General features: G+C 30.1%; 2 protein-coding genes across 2 annotated transcripts in view; one reads left to right on the plus strand and one right to left on the minus strand.

Annotated features, from left to right (window-relative positions):
- Positions 1-85: 85 nt before the first annotated feature.
- On the plus strand, positions 86-12,964 carry LOC100163985 (low-density lipoprotein receptor-related protein 5). The gene is given in 24 exon segments (XM_001950199.5): positions 86-877; positions 2,603-2,688; positions 2,858-2,977; positions 3,504-3,694; positions 3,755-3,932; positions 3,998-4,110; positions 4,443-4,681; positions 4,777-4,940; positions 5,010-5,183; positions 5,254-5,487; positions 5,768-6,077; positions 6,196-6,281; positions 6,283-6,341; positions 7,412-7,542; positions 7,680-7,833; positions 7,892-8,153; positions 8,230-8,509; positions 8,692-8,843; positions 8,913-9,169; positions 9,233-9,421; positions 10,878-11,076; positions 11,419-11,737; positions 11,813-12,140; positions 12,214-12,964. Coding segments are annotated over 24 exon segments (4,995 nt in total). The 5' UTR covers positions 86-543; the 3' UTR covers positions 12,650-12,964.
- Positions 12,965-13,056: 92 nt separating this feature from the next.
- LOC100166026 (glycogen [starch] synthase) overlaps positions 13,057-17,464 on the minus strand; it is a gene marked incomplete at its 5' end in the record, with an annotated part of 8,216 nt that continues 3,808 nt past the window's right edge. The window contains 4 exon segments of the mRNA XM_029485356.1: positions 13,057-13,235; positions 14,008-14,223; positions 15,274-15,485; positions 16,967-17,141. Coding sequence (XP_029341216.1) covers positions 13,203-13,235; positions 14,008-14,223; positions 15,274-15,485; positions 16,967-17,141 — 636 coding nt within the window.

A 17,464-nucleotide genomic window follows, 5' to 3' on the forward strand; every position in this document is an offset into this window, starting at 1 on the left:
AGGCAAAACATTTCACGTAAATACGTAATCCTCGTGTTAGTTATTTCGTCATGGTTTAGTGACGGCCGAGTGCACCGCGTTATCGTCGCCGGCCATCACCTACAACATGCTCGTTTGTTTACAGCGATGATAACGTGTACGTACGCTGACCATTATGATAATATTACGACAATATTAAAATAATAAAAAACGAATAACAATAATAAATAATCATAGGTAAGCCGGCGATCCGTACGAGTGTGATGTACGACTCGAGTTATTCGAGCATCCGGTTCGGTTCAGCCGTTCAGGTAGAGGTTTGATTTGTTACTCGCCACCCGCTGGGTGACCCACCCACCGCCTGTCCCTTCAGACGCAAATATTTTCTTTTCTCCCCGTAGCGCGCGCTCGCACGCACAGGCACCGACTGAGCGCACGCGCACGAGCACACACACAGCGCGCGCGTTTTTACCCGCCGCTTTTCTAACACCGTGTTCGCCGAAAATATGATAGTGGCGACGACGACGACAACGACAACGACAATAATACCGCACCGACACGCCGATGACGACGCCGGACGCGCGACGACAATCCGTCGGCCGAGTTGCTGATCCGCCGCCGACTCCGCAGCGGAGACGATGCGCGCCACGACCATTGTCCCGTCAGACGACCGCCCGTCGTGAACCTTGTGCTGTTGCTGTTGCTGCTGCTCCTGCCGCCGCCACCGTTGCCGTCAGTGTCACTGCCGATCGTAACACCGACGCGGACGCACGGAGCGCGATCGCCACAGTTTTACCCGCGACGTCCCGGACTCCAGTCACCGTGAAATGCGCCAGGATGACGTCGTCATGGATTTATGTAACGTTGTGCTGTACCGTGATGATGTCGCTTGTGAATGGTAAGTCCCGGTGTCGAAAGACGCTACGGCCGACTGGATTTTCGATGAAATTATCTCGTAATTTACCGCCATCGTTTCCGCTCGTTGTTAATACTATTATACCATCGTCATCATCGCGACGTTTTTAGGGCCTTTTCAGCTTTATTGGAGTTTGAATGCTTTACGAAACACTTTCGCCACTCACTGACATTTTTCGTTTTCTATTTATTTATTTTCTCACGTGAAATTTCTATGATAGGTACTCCTCGCTCTTGTATGCTGGTATGCTTGTTCAAGTTCCTAGTGCTTATGGCTGTAGTTGCACGCTTCACATTAAATCAAACAGTACACTGTAGGTACACCAATCGTTATACGGATAAACGGGGCTTAGATTCCGTGTAGAATGTAGACTCCGCAGGTGGTTCTCGTAGAGTTCTCAGTAATGGCTGAATAATTCCGTCACATGCCAATCGTACTCTATTGTTTGACATTATAAGATTATATTCTATGAGCTATCAAGGAATTTATTTAATCACATTCTTTCACATAGGAACCATTGAGTCAATTCATAAATAGGCATTTAAAGTTAGTTTTTATTGCCTTTGAAGGGAAAATTTACGAGAATTCATGTTTTTGTTTTGGTGTATTTTTTATTTAAATTATAAAGTTACCTAAAGCTTTGAGGAACCAGACACAATTTATTAAAATAACACCCACCTGTTGTAATTTAAATATATTATCCGCTATATCATATAGGGTATTACATGTATGTAAATCAAAATTATTCATATTTTATTTAATATAGGTAGGTACTGTTTCTTTGCATTATTATTTACTTTGGCTATGTGTTCACCTCTGTGCTCACTTTGTGTGCTTTTTTGATAAAAAAATATTAATAGACATAAACAAGTATTTACATTTATTTGTAAATATAATTATTACAAATATTATATTAATGATATAAACTAATTTATCTTCACTGTAACATTTTGACATTAATTTGATATAATATTAAAGTATAAAAATAAATTAAAATATCATAACTACGTTATAATACTTATGTTTTATAATTAAGAAGTCGACTAGATCGTACATTTGGTCATGATGTTTTTGAGGCCTTCAAACTTATTTTGTTGATTTATGTTTAATTTTCAGATAGTTACTAAAAGACAATTACATCTAAAGTTTCATAAACAAAACCATCATTATGCGCAGTTTATGCATTGGCTTAGCCTAATAAAATACCTATAACTAATATTTTCATCATGATTCAATATTATCTACTAAATTTTTAATCAAAAATGAGAACAAGACTTTTTCAAGCATTCTAATGTACTAATAACTAATGTAATATATATAAATCAGTTCAAATAAGTATTTTTCTTTCATTGCATTTAATAATTTTATGTTTTGATCCTAAATTTGCAAAAATATAAGTACTGTCAAAAACATAAAATAATACATAGGTACATACTATACCCCGGCCCAGGAGAGTCCATACGTAAACCGCGCATCGATATAGTAATATGCGACATTTGTTTTATCCCACCATGATGCCATTCCCACTATTCGGCAACGCGCCGATGCGCAGTAACAGCCGCGTTTTTATGTATGGACTCCCGTGGGCCGGAGTATACATACCAGTTACGTATAACTGAACACTTGATTTTTACTGCTGTTACTCTATAACTATCAAAAATATCATAAAATTAATTTTTATTTATCTAATGATAATTTGTTTTTTAGCGTATCCAAATTTGATATATACAACATCTAAAGATATCCGGATGGCTAATATGTCAAAATCGACCAGGATTAATGTTATTGTTAAAGTAAGTTCCTAATTAAACCAGCAATTGTATTTATTAAAAAATTTTACTATGATCATTAGTTTATAATATGATGAAAGTTTGAATTATGCCAGTTTAACCTTAATAGTTAGATAGGTACCATCATATTAAAATGAACAACTAATATGTTAAACGTTTTTTTTATACTCAGGATCTTATTGAAGGAAGTGCACTTGATTTCTATTATAAAGGATCTTTGATATGCTGGGCTGATCATGGTCAAGAATCTATTCAATGTGTTTCTTACAATGGAACTCACGCTAGTAACAAGGTAAAAATGTTTATTTCATTTAATTTATAATTATAAATTATATACATTATTAATTTAATATTTAAACTATTTACTTATTTTAATTTAATAAGTAAATAAATAAACATTAAATATATATCGAAAAATATTAACATATTATAATCTGTCTCATATAAAAGTAACCTCGAGCAGTGGTTGATTTTCATCTGGTTTAGTCCAACCACACTCAATAAATCTATTTTTATCGTCAACTTTTGTTTCTGACAATCTTCTGCAGTCAAAAACTTGTTTTATTGTGTTAATTTATGCAAAATGCAAGCTAGGCGGTTGTTGTAATACTAAATTGATTCCCGAGAGCGCGGTTCTCGATCCGCCATTAGCCATACCCACTGTCGTCGCCTAAGGTTACTCTTATTATATGAGAGAGTATTGTTGTTGATATTATATTTTTATAGATTACCTATATATTTTAATTTTTGTATAATCTTAATTGACTTTATAATATTGTATAGTTTTAATATTTTATTATATTACTTTTATAAAATAGGTAGCAATATTGAATACTGGTATTATTACACCAGATGGTTTAGCTTGTGACTGGCTTACTAAAAAAATATATTGGACTGACGGAGATACTAATAGAATTGAAGTAGCATCGTTAGATGGTAAATACAGGAAAGTGCTATACTGGGAAGATATTGATCAACCCCGTGCTGTTGCTTTAGTTCCTATGGATGGGTATGTTTTATTTTTAATCTATTTCTAAACAAATCGTATTATTATTTCTTTTTATTCCAGCATAATGTTTTGGACGGACTGGGGTGAAGTTCCAAAAATTGAACGTGCAGGAATGAATGGAGATTTATCTACACGAAAAGTCATTGTTAGTGATAACATATTTTGGCCAAATGGCTTAACTATAGATTTTCATACCAAACACATCTACTGGGTTGATGGAAAACTTGGTTTTATTGATGTAAGTATTTTTAATTTATTTCTAGTACTTAATAAACATATTTTGTTTTGATATATTCTATCTAGATAATGGATTATGATGGGAGAAATAGGAAAACTATTCTTGAGAAAGGAATACCATATCCATATGGTATTGCTCTATATCAAGATAGACTATACTGGACTGATTGGAAGACATGGTTTGTAAAAATATATTATTTTCATAAATCTATTGTTTTACAATATTTAAAGCATACATTTATAACTTATGAATATATCAATAAGTAGTTAACAAAATATATCAGCAGGTACCTCGTAAAAAGTACAGTTTTGTTCTTAAGAGATAAAAAAACCTTTATTTTAAACACAGTAACCCAAAGGATGATTTTATTCTTTATAATAATTGAAGGTTGAACAGGAAAAAAAATGATTTAATTTTCAGTGTTAATATTTATTGTTTTCATAGCATGATTCATTTTTGCTTTAAATTTAAAATTAATAATTGTACTATTTGTTTTTCTTTTATTGATAGGTCGATTCATGTAGTAGATCGTAGAGGAGGTGGAACTAGCCGTGAAATTATACATAGTAATAATGTACCAATGGATATCCGCGTATGGAATTCCGCTCGCCAGCCAGAAAAAATTACTCTTTGTGATAAGAATAATGGAGGTTGTTCTGATTTGTGTCTTCTTTCCCCAAATTCTCCTGGATATTCGTGTGCTTGTTCCACTGGAGTAAAGCTTATAGACCATCATAATTGTGCTGACGGTTTGTTAAACTTAATACTAATATTAATTTTATATATTAAATAAATATAATACTTCAATGTTTTATATAATATTATTTTTAATTACTTTTTGTAGGTGTCCAAGAAGTTTTATTTCTTGTACAAAAAACTGATATTTGTCAAATATCATTAGATTCTCCAGATCATACTATTATGTCTATACCTCTTACTGGTTTAGCTCATGCGATTGCCATTGATTATGACCCTGTGGAAGGATATATTTATTGGACTGATGATGAAGTACTTATTATTTAAAATAAAATGGTTGTACTAATAATTCAAATAATTACAAATTATATCTTAATATAGATTAAAATGATTCAACGAGCAAAAATGAATGGTAGTAATCAAGGAGTTGTTATTTCCAATGAGATATATCACCCAGATGGAGTAGCCGTTGACTGGGTTGCAAGAAACATATATTGGACAGATACAGGAACAGATAGGATTGAAGTTGCTAGATTAAATGGGAAACACCGAAGAGTAATTTATTTTTAATATTTATCCATACAAATCATATTCTAGAGCATAATAAGTTTTTTTTGTACTTTAGGTTATTGTTGCTAATGATTTAATCGAACCTCGTGGTGTTGCTGTAGCACCTGAATTAGGTTGGCTATTTTGGTCTGATTGGTATGACAAACGACCAAAAATTGAACGATCCAATTTAGATGGAAATGATAGAATAGTTTTACTTAAAGAAGATTTAGGATGGCCAAATGGAATAACTTTGGATATTAAGTCAAGAACCCTTTATTTTTGTGACGCAAAAACTGATAGAATAGAAGTAAGTCAATACATTTTTATAAGTATTATTCTTAGTTGAAAACAAAATAACATAAACAAAATAATTAATTCAATTACCAAATAGTTTTGTATGTGTTTATTCAAATTATTATATCAAACACAAATGAAATAGATAGAATATAAATATTTTGTAAACATCAAATCTACGGTTATTAAAAATATTTAAATTCAAAAATTAACTTACCTAACACTGGAACTAAGTGTATTACCATGTATTATATTAATATATATGTATATTTAAATAATATTTTATCTTACAGGTTGTTGGTATGAACGGAGAAGACCGTAAAGAACTTGTGAGTGAAAATTTGCCCCATGTGTTTGGTTTGACTCAATTGGGTGATTACCTTTATTGGACAGATTGGCAGCGTCGTACAATTGACAGAGTTAATAAAAATACTGGATCTGATCGAAAAATTATTATAGATCAATTGCCAAATTTAATGGGTGTAAAAGCTGTGAACTTAAAAGAGCCTCTTAATGGCAATCCATGTGGGGATAATAATGGAAATTGTAGTCAGTTTTGTTTTTATAAACCTAAGGGCTACTACATTTGCGCATGTGAAATAGGTGATTATTGTATTATTATGAAACTTATTGAACTAAATTGTAATATCGATAAAAAAAAATGATTTGTAAAACTTATTAATTACCATTTTATAGTAACCATTATTTTTTTTTTTACTAGGTTATGAATTGGCTATGGACGGAAAAACTTGCATAGTGTCTGAATCATTTCTACTATTTACTCGATTCGAACATATTGGAATATTAAGTACTAGAGAATAGTCATTATTCAGATGTTATTCCTGTAGCTGGATTGAAAGAAGCGAGGTAATTTTTTTTTTTAAATTATATGAATAGGTACACAAAAACTAAAACATTAGTAAGAGTATTTACTTAAATTGGTAAAATTTGATTGAAAAAATGCCTCTGTACACACAAATCATAGGCTCATTGAAATATAGTTCAAATGTGTTCAATGATCTAGAAACTGCATTACGTATATTAACTTTTATTAGTAACATGTAATTTATTTTCACAAAAAAGTTTACATGATAAAATCTGTTCATACATTCATATCATCTTATACTTTTGAAAACTCTGATACATAGGTTTTATTCTATCCATTATCACTATTAATAACTAATTTAATTTTTACATTAATTATTATGAGTATGGTTTACTCAATTTGGATTTTTTATTTTTATTTAAATTAATCTACATAATACCTATATTATGATAAATAATAATAGTATATTGGAATTGAATGATAAATTATTAAATAATCTATGCAATCAAATAATTTTCACCCTAGAGTACTCGCTTCATGGTCTAAAAGACCAGGCTTTTAAAAATTTGTTTATTATTTCAAGAATTAAAAATATTTATGTAATATAACCTAAGTAAATTCTAATTAAGTAATAGACTAAAATTAGATATGACGCCCAACCTTGCTCCCAATTGTTTACAATCTGATGTCACTTATATAGAAGTGTTCAAAGTTAATTACTAGACATTACCTATTAATATACTGTCCAAAAGACAGTGTGCGTGATTGCATAAATCAACTATGGGCTATTTTTAAATTGTGTTTTCCAATATAATAACTTTTTTAATAATAATTTTGCTGATTGATAAACAATATCAATAGTTTTTTATTTTCATTGTGACTGGTGAGATTTTAGCTAGTTGAGTATGGTTCCCCATACTGTGTGTAACTAAAAATACTGTGTCCATGTATTCGAGTGAATATTTGAAATGCTTGTGGTCTAGGGTTAATATTAAATATGTTTTGTTATCAAGTTTGTAAATCTGTTTTTGTTTGTTTCTACACCATTGGGTATTAAAATTATATATATTGGTATTGGTAAATGTTGATTAGTTATTTTATGAACTTATAGTGCGGTTGATGTCGATATCAAAAATAAACGAGTTTATTGGACTGATGTCAGATTAAAAACAATCAATAGAGTTTACTTAAATGGGTCAATGGCAGAACGAATTATTACATTTGGCCTACAAACTCCAGAAGGTAATTTATTATTAATTTATTGTAGTATTTAGCAGTATAACAAAATATTCCGAACAATAAAATAAGTTATTTAACATTTTTAATTTACAAATTATTGTATACAGATTATTTAAATAAATATTTTTAATTTTTATTAGGATTAGCTGTTGATTGGATTGGTGGTAACTTATATTGGAGTGATTCTGGCACTAAGCGAATTGAAGTGTCTAGATTAGATGGAACTATGCGTAAAGTTTTACTTTGGAATGACATAAAAAACCCAAAAAATTTAATACTTGATCCTAAAAAGGGGTTAGTATAATATAATATACATTTATTTGATTCTTATAATATTTTTCTCATTTATTAGATTTATGTATTGGAGTGAATTTGATGGAATTACTGGATCAATTCATAAATCGTCTATGAACGGTGAAGGAAAACATTGTTTGATAAATAAAATTGGTAGAGTTGTAAGCATTACTCCAGATTATGACAGTGGTCTGATTTATTGGACAACATTGACGCCAAATAGTGGATCCATCGAAAGTATTGATTTAAACGGAAGACGTCAAAGTAAAATTGTCTCTATTCCATTTGGTAGTTTTCCATCAGCAATAACATATTTCAGGGTAAAAAATGGTTACATTACAATTTAAATAGTTGTAATGTATTGTCAATTTTGTTTTTATTATTTTAAATATTTAGGGGTCCTTGTACTGGTTGGATTGGTCAAATGGAACTTATTTCCAAGTCGATATTCAAAGTGGTACAATTTTAAAGCAAACTAAAATAAATTTAGATCATGTTACGGATTTGATAACCTTTGATAAATTAAGTCAAACTGGAACAAATCCATGTGCTATAAATAATGGAGGGTGCCAACAATTGTGTCTTGTAAAAGGATCAACAAAAGATCATGAACCTTTGCCATATCACTGTTCATGTGAAACACATTTCACATTGTTTAAAAATAACACTTGCTCTGGTAAATATAATTTGTTTGAAGAATATCAACTAATAAAATCCTATTTACAAATCAACAATAAAAACTACTTAAATATTTTAATCACGGTTTAACAATCCACAGTTTAAACTTAATAAAGATAAGAGTTGTATTCTTAGTTTTTGATACTATTTAGAAACTAATTAATATTATTTATTATTTAGCACCAAATAGTTTTTTGATTGTGGCACAGAAAACAACATTTTACAGAGTGGTAATGGATATAGATGATTCTTCTGATTCCTCACTCCCTGTCATAGGATTAAAACATGTAAAGGCAGTTGAATATGATCCAATATCACACATGATTTATTGGGTAAAATTATTTAATATTATTAATTTTCTAAGAAGTCTAACTTATGTTTGATAATTATATATTTTTTAGATTGATGGTAGATCACAAATGATTAAACGTTGTCACGAGAATGGTTCAAACCCGAATATGTTTATTGGAAACAATGGCAATATATATAATTTATATGATCTTGCTTTGGATCCATATAACAGATTATTGTTTTGGACTTGTACTGTAACGGATACTATCAACGTAACTCGTTTAACAAATAGCAGCTTCCAAGGATCTGTATTTAAAAGTTTTGATGGGGAAAAACCAAGAAATTTGGCAATACATCCCGAAAAAGGGTAAACATTTGTATTTTTAAGATTCTTGGTTCTCTAATAAGATAATTTGTTTAAAAATTCTAGTTATATTTATTGGACTGATTTGGGAAGTCAACACAGAGTAATAAGATCTCGTATTGATGGTCATAATAGAGTTATCATCGCCTCCGATTTGTTATCCCTCGAAGCACTTACTGTTGACAGGGTACAAAATATGGTTTATTTTTCGTATTCAAGTAAAGTAGATGTTTGTGATCTTCATGGTTATCAAAGGTAAATAAACAATAAATATTTATGTTTTGTGTACATCAGAGTTGGAATGGCACTTGTGTTTATTTTAAATTAAATTTAACAGTGGTAAATTAATTTCATCAAATACTTACTTACACAAACAATATACAAAAAATACATTGAATCTTAATGGAATATCCATTAAAATTGCCTTTTTGGTAATATAAACACACTTATCTACCTAAAAAAACAATACCAACTGACCAATCAATTAATCTTCTTTGTGTACTACTGTAATTCATTTATTTTGACTAAAATAATCATAAATACAAAATGTATATACACAATTATTAATTATACATTTTAATTATTTGAAATAAAATATTTCTTTGAATATTGTATAAAAATAATATACAATTATAAATTTTTTAATATTTATTACCATAACAATAACAGGGTTGCCACTCATTCTGGAAACCTGGAATAGTCGGGGAATTTAAATTTAGTCAGGGAAATCAGGGAATTGAGAATATTCTATAACAAACCTGGAAATTTCAAATTTTATAGCAAGTTGTGGTTTTTTCCTGGGAAATTTAAATAATAGTATTCATATAATATTGTTTTTAACAAATTCAGTAATTATTCTCATCTGATATAATATTTGTTTAAAGGAAATTAATTATTTTACTATTATATGATATAAATATATAATATATTTATACATTTTTTAATTTTAAAAAGTTGATTGTACGTTGTAGCTTACCAATAAAAAATTGTATTACAACTGAAATTTAAATATATATTTACCTATTTGCAAGTTGTAACTAGTCAACCTAATTTATTTATTATTTATTTTAATATATTAGTATGTATGTGAATAATAAATAATACGAATGCTTAAAATACATAATTTGAATACTTAAAATACCGAAACAATTGAAATGACTGAATGACTGAATAAGATGTTAAAACAATTTACAGTTTTAAAATACTCATAACTCGCGTTAAAATTAAAATAAAATAAAAAGCCAATGAGGTTGTCTAGAGAATAATCTTATCTCTAGATTTTATAAGAGTTCAATTCGGTCTAAGTTTTTAACTAACAGAGCTACATGTGTTCTACTGAGCGTTAAATTTGCTATGTTACGCACTTGTAAGATGGAAACAACACATGCCGGTATCACGTCTGTATTTCAAGGGGAATTCAATGTAGTTCGAGATAACAATGTTAGACATATTAAGAATCTACTGTATTTGGTTCTTTAAAATATATATTAATGACAACTATTATCTCAGTTTGGTCAAATTATTTAATTAATCGTTTTATAATATAACATGGTAAATATTTAGTATTTGTTGTTATTAATTTAAAAACATTTTTTTTAAATTGATTTTAAATATGTTTCAGTTGTTTCTCCAAACTTGTGTATATATATTATTATAGAATATTTGACTGAATATATTTAAATTAATATTTATTTCTAATTTGTAATTTTAGGAAAACATTGATTTCATTTGATGGTTCACTAATCACTAATATAGCTGTCCTTGGACCATATTTGTATTGGATTGATAAAGAAAAACAAGTGATAGAAAGAGTTAATAAATCCACTGGTTACGTTACTGAAGGAGGCACTGTCATGAATCAAACTCCTCATTTAATTGACATAATTGCTATATATATTCCTACTCCAGAGGTAATAAAATATTTATTTTGTTTTATCTTTCATAATATTTCCCAAAAAATTAAAGTAAACTTATTCTGAACTCACATATTTTAAGTCTGAATCTTAAAACCTTTAATTATTATACTTGCTTTTAAATTTCCCTTAAAAACTGTTTATACAACTTGATTTGATGAAAGCGATTTTTATCGAAATATTGATTCTTCTGTTATAAAACATAAAAAAAATCAATTTTATCAATCCTTCTGTTAATTTTTCTGAACTATTTCATTATCTTTTTTCAATTGTATATTTATCATAATTTAAATTATTATTCACATTATTTATTAAATAATTTATAAATTAATATTTTAGGTTTTAGCAATGCATCCTTGCAGTGCAATGAACAAGCATGGTCAATGTTCACACTTGTGCATTGTCACTGGAGTCAATGAGAGTACATCCAACAGCCATCAATGCTCTTGCCCCTTAGGACTTATAATGAGTGACCGCCAATGTGTGAATGTACCAGTTTGTGGCCCTGAACAATTTATATGCAATTCACTGAGTGCAGAATGTATGCCGTTGATATGGCGCTGTGATGGCCAAACAGACTGTCATGATGGTTCGGATGAAGTTAATTGTTTAGAGTGTAATAGACATCAATTCAAATGTTTAGATGGCCATTGTATAGGTGTGTACATGCATAAAAAAATCAATTAACAAAACAAAAATATGTTAACATTGTTATATGTTTGATCGTTTTCAGATAGAAACTGGGTGTGTGATGGTACTAAACAGTGTTCTGATGGTTCAGACGAATCTCGGTGCTGTGAATCCGGATTGCTTTCAAACGATAGATTTCAATGCATTTCTAATGGAGCATGCATACCGGTCAAGGAAGTGTGTGACGGTTGGAAACATTGTATAGATGGATCTGATGAAACTTATTTGGCTTGTTCGTTGATTAGAAATGTGGGCCATACCACTAGCGCCAATAGCGACAAATCATTCAAAGGCACATTATTTTTCACAATAATTTTCTTTGTAACTGTATTCAGTTTGTTGTTGGTCATTATATATCGTTGTGCTAAAAGGTATGTAAAATAAAATTTCCTCATTGTACAATTATATTAATTTATACACTTTACATTTCTAATCTTTTTTCAGTGATCTAGATCATACTCCAAGTCTGACTAGCAATAATATAGTTACGTACACTACTATACCTATTCCTAGACAATATTCTTCAACATCCGCTTATACAGCTATGCAAAATGGAACACACATTGACTTGATCTCGCCATCAAACTGTAGCCCGCTTAATCCACCGCCGAGTCCTACAACCACACTAACGATGCAGACTAATGATTACATCCGAGCAAATCAATACTTGTGTTATGATGATCGTTACGAACCTCCTTGCCCTACATTGTGTTCACAAACTGATTTGCCCACCGATATGTATGATGATTCAGATTTTGCATTACCTCTTGAACCCTGTCCTCCGCCCCCTACTCCTCGATCACATTCGCCATCTTCAAGCACTTATTTTAGCCCAAATGCACCACCCCCATCGCCTAATAGCTGTAAAAGGCTTTGTTAAATATTTATTTTTGATAATTGAATTTTATTACAATTTTGTATAATGTTGTTTTATTCATTGTTTGTAACAATTTTTAGAATTCAATATTTTTGTTCTATTTATCATTGCTATGATAAATTGATGTCCTACTTAGGTTAAGTTTTTAAAATATTATTGTAAGCGTTTTTAAATAATTAAGTTTATTTGTACATGTGTATTTATATTTTGTGACCTGAGCATTGCCATAACAACTAATAATAATTATTTAAGATACATTATTAAAGACTTATTGTATGTATGTACTTAGACATTATTGCTGATTTTCAGATCAGAAAAAAATACTATTTGACTATTTTTTTTTTTTATATTAAATCAAATTTAATATATTTTTCTATATTTTTCATAAACGAAAAAAAAATATTGTGACATACTCTCATTAAAATATATGTATTTTTAGTAAAAACAACTATTTTTTTTTACACAAAAAATATTAAATACATTTTTCAGAAGTATTATGTTATGTGTTAAATATAATATTTAATATTTATTACAGCAACAAACTATGTAGGTATAGTTAATGACTTATATGTTCCGAAAGCTCTGCAAGCTGAAAAAATAGTAAAATGCGTAGATTAGAATACAGTTAAACTACCCACCAACAATGAAAACCTTGTAATTAGGGCCCGGCTTGCATCTATTTTTGAAACATCATAGCAATGCCTTTCTAGCTTAAAATCTGTTTCAATAACATATCAATCAATCTATATAACTCATTTTTATTTTTTAAAGTTATACATTACTTTGTTTTTAGATTATTTTTGTGGCATGGTCGTTTTTTAAAGGTTTAGGGCATTTTTTTACTTTTTTAACAATTAATTGAAAAATTATCAGTTAATTAATTTTCATTATATTTTTATATTTTCAATAAAATATAGAGAAAAACCACAATTTTATTATTTTTAATATCTCTAAGTAATACATCGATAACGACAGCTAAAATAAACAATTTATAATATAGGCACTAGGTAGTCATCAGTTTAAATTCTAATACTTATTTAATCTTTATTGATATACGTTGTGCTGTTAACTGTGATACTTAGTACTAACGGCAATAGTTTAAGTTAAAATATAAATATAAAACTTTTTGGAGAACTGGTGTCATAAATTTTGTCATAAATCAATTTTTTTAATAGCATTTTCATAGTTTTTTTTAGGACATTAACATCCGGGCCCTACTTATAACAATGGGTTACTTTTGTTTTCCGCTATATATATTATATAACGTAATTTTATTTCAAAACGATGATAATTTGATTAATCATGTTTGTCCACTAAAACAAAAGAAACGCCGTTCATCTCGAATAACAGTTTTTCGTTACCTCACGCTCATCATCAATATCTTCGTCATCTGAACCGTGTAGTGAAGCTCCAGGTGTGGTCGGTCGGCTATTCGATGGTGACGGTGGTTCAGAATAAGGACGAGGATAGTTGTATCGACGTCTCGATGCTTCTGTGATGCATAACGTTTCTGTTTCTTTATCAAACATATCCGGGAACACTTGACATAATGCCTTCAACCTGGCTTGACGATAATACTGAAAACCAATGTAATTATTAACGTCAAGACGTGTCTACACAGCCTGAGCGTTTATCGTCGTAATTTGCGAGCCGTTTAGATACGATTCGATTACACTACGACCGACGACCGTTTTTACTTTTTAAGGAGTTCAGTATAGGCAACTTTTGATGCGCGTGCGTGCCTCTTGTGTTAATGTGCGCGAAGTAAATGATAATATTAGTGTGACTGTGTAAAAGTGGATTAACATTTGAGCCCGGACACGAACGAATGCAAGCGAATTCCGTAGATGGTACCAGTATAGTATACTTGTCTATGGATGGTACTGAACGGTAGCTTTGTTCAGACTGCCTTTGGAGCGAACGTTTCTGAACGCGAACTATAGTACTAGAGAAACGAACATAATATTGCGGTTCGTTCGGTAGCATTTGTTCGTGTTAGGGCTCTATTGTATACCCAACTTATAAGAATTAGTGGAACGCTCCCTCAAATGCACGAACATGTCAATTTTATGTTTATTATTGCTATAATTGTAAATACCAAATTCTGTTCTAAATCTTAAATAAGCTTCCGTCCGTCGAGTTTAAAATTTTAAATAAATAAATATTGCACATTTGCACTACACGAATATTAATTATTTTGTTTATTTTGGTGAAAAGTATCAATCTTTTGCCGATCGTATTGACCATCCTATTAATCCGATAACATTTCTGAAAACATATTATTATATGTACCTAATTGAACCCATCGTGAAATTTATTTAAGACCGACTATCTTATATTTTTTTTAAATTAATGTTTCCACTTCAATATTATTAACATTTTAAAATTATTTATGTTCAAAATTTAAAAATCTAATTTTGAAGGATTAAGGGCTTAAGTTAAGTTCAGTTCAAAAAATTGGAAGATGTTTTTAAGTAAACTTTGTGAATATGTTTCAAAAGTTTTATCCGATGACCAGGATAGACGGTACAGTTGGCATAAAATAGGTCTGTTCTGGTAGAAAACACAGGTGGAATCGAATCGCCTAACGAAATAATAAATGTAATAGTTTTAAAATGTACACTTACAATACCCAAATTACGCCAATCGAGCAAATCGCTTAACCGTTCTGTACGGTTTCGCTGGATCACTCGTTGTCTACGGCTCATCCTCGCAAAATCGTACATATACTGCGCGAGTTGTCTGACAGATTCTTCGATGCTGATGTTTTGACGGTCCACGATGTAAATTCCATAACTTAAAGGATCAGCGATGTGCTGGGCCATAAAACAACCGAAACCTGAAAATCGCAAAATTCTAATTAATTTAACATAAGGTACACGTCGGTGCACGATCCATTATATAATAATATATTGGGCCGCATGTAATTTCCACAGATTAGGTAGGTTTTAGGCTCCTACATTTTTATGACGGATTAGTGATAATATGCAAATACCAAATTCCACAGATATTATTTAATTAATATAATAATATAAATTAAAACTTAATACGCCATATTCGGTTATAATGACGCACAATATTATTTGCCTTTTCATTCAAAAGCCAAAATTAACTATAGCTATACCTACAAATAGCATTATAAAAAGAATGTTGAAAATAATTTAACTTGGATACATTGCGTCTGTGATTTTTGGTTTTATGGTACAAAATAACTGGAAACTCGAAATACATCCCTATCAGCTATAACGCTATAAGGCTTATGCACTGTTGAAGAAGCACAAGGACACATAGAAAATATTAATTTAGTTCAAGAAAAATGTGCATATGACGTATCCGAGAAAAATCATTGACTACAAAATATGAAAATAATTAGAGACATGCGTAAATAGGACTAAGTCCCATAGAATCATTGAACTCGCACTACTTTATGTAGCTAATATGAAGTATGTCCCCATTACATCAGTCGATGTGAAACGTTTCAGTGAGCACAAAAACATTTCGCGAACAAATCGTCGCAAAATTTTGTTACATATTTTTAATTTTGCTATACATATTTTGATAAAAATAAGTATACATTTATGTATATATTTTGATTTATTATTACACTAAAGTCCGTTCCAAAGTTATAATAAAGAAATAGTTCGTAAAAAACATACCTATAGGTATTATAAAGCTATATTGTACTACTCTGATGTACAGTGTCGAATGTGTCACAGTAATGTGTTTAATTTGAATTCAAAGATATCATTGTTTATAAAAATGGTTGTGTCAGGTTATTTCCTAGGATATTTGATACTGTATTAACATTGCTTTTAGTACCTACCTAACAACTAATAATATGTGTAGGTTGAAATATTGAATTCATTTTTGCAAAAAAACATTGTATTTGCATAACTATTTTCCTAAAATGATGAGTGATTTTTTTTCATGCCTATATGAGGGATTTGTTATTAAATCTTTAAGCTTTAGCTATACAAATTGAATATTTTATACATTTTTAACTATAAATTAATATTGTGGTATTGACAACATTTGAACTTTAAAGTTTAAGCACTTATAAAAATAATAATCATGCCAATATATTGTCAATATTTTGAAATAGCTATGATAAAAACTTATGAGACCCTTGTACTAATCTTGTATTACTTATTTAAGCTATTTGAACAACCAAATCATTTTTTTACCGACATTTTTCGAAAAAAAATATGAATCAAAAATAATCCAAGCGAAGATGGACCAACGTTACCAAACAATTTTTTTTAATAATAATATTACAATATTAACAAATTTTAATAATAATGATAATAATAGTATAGTTACCCGACAAGTTTGTAGTAATTGACGGGATTCCCATGACTGTGCATTCGGCGGGGGTGTATCCCCAAGGTTCGTAGTAGCTGGGGAATACTCCCAAGTGACAACCGCGCACGAATTCCTCATAGTCCAATCCAAACAACGGGTTAGTCGAGGACAAAAATTCCGGGTGGAATACAATCTATAAAACCATGCACGACGAATATAACATGAGCTTTCTGTTTTTATTCCGGTGTACAGAATGTTGATAGAGATAGTTATGACACAATATACAATGGACGTCAATGGTGTTCCCGTAGGGTATACTTAGAGTTGTGAGTTTGTGTATTAAGGGGAGAGCGGAGTTAGTTGTTACAATTTCACAAATATAATTTTAATATTTTTTCTTTGATCAGTATCATAATTTGCGTAAGACCATTGTATTAAGTAACTTCTTACGTAACTGTCTAAGTAAAAAAAGTCAGAAAAAGTACATTTTTAATACTAAATAATATATTTTTAGTC

Source organism: Acyrthosiphon pisum, chromosome X (genome assembly GCF_005508785.2).
Source record: "Acyrthosiphon pisum isolate AL4f chromosome X, pea_aphid_22Mar2018_4r6ur, whole genome shotgun sequence".
NCBI lineage: Eukaryota > Metazoa > Arthropoda > Insecta > Hemiptera > Aphididae > Acyrthosiphon > Acyrthosiphon pisum.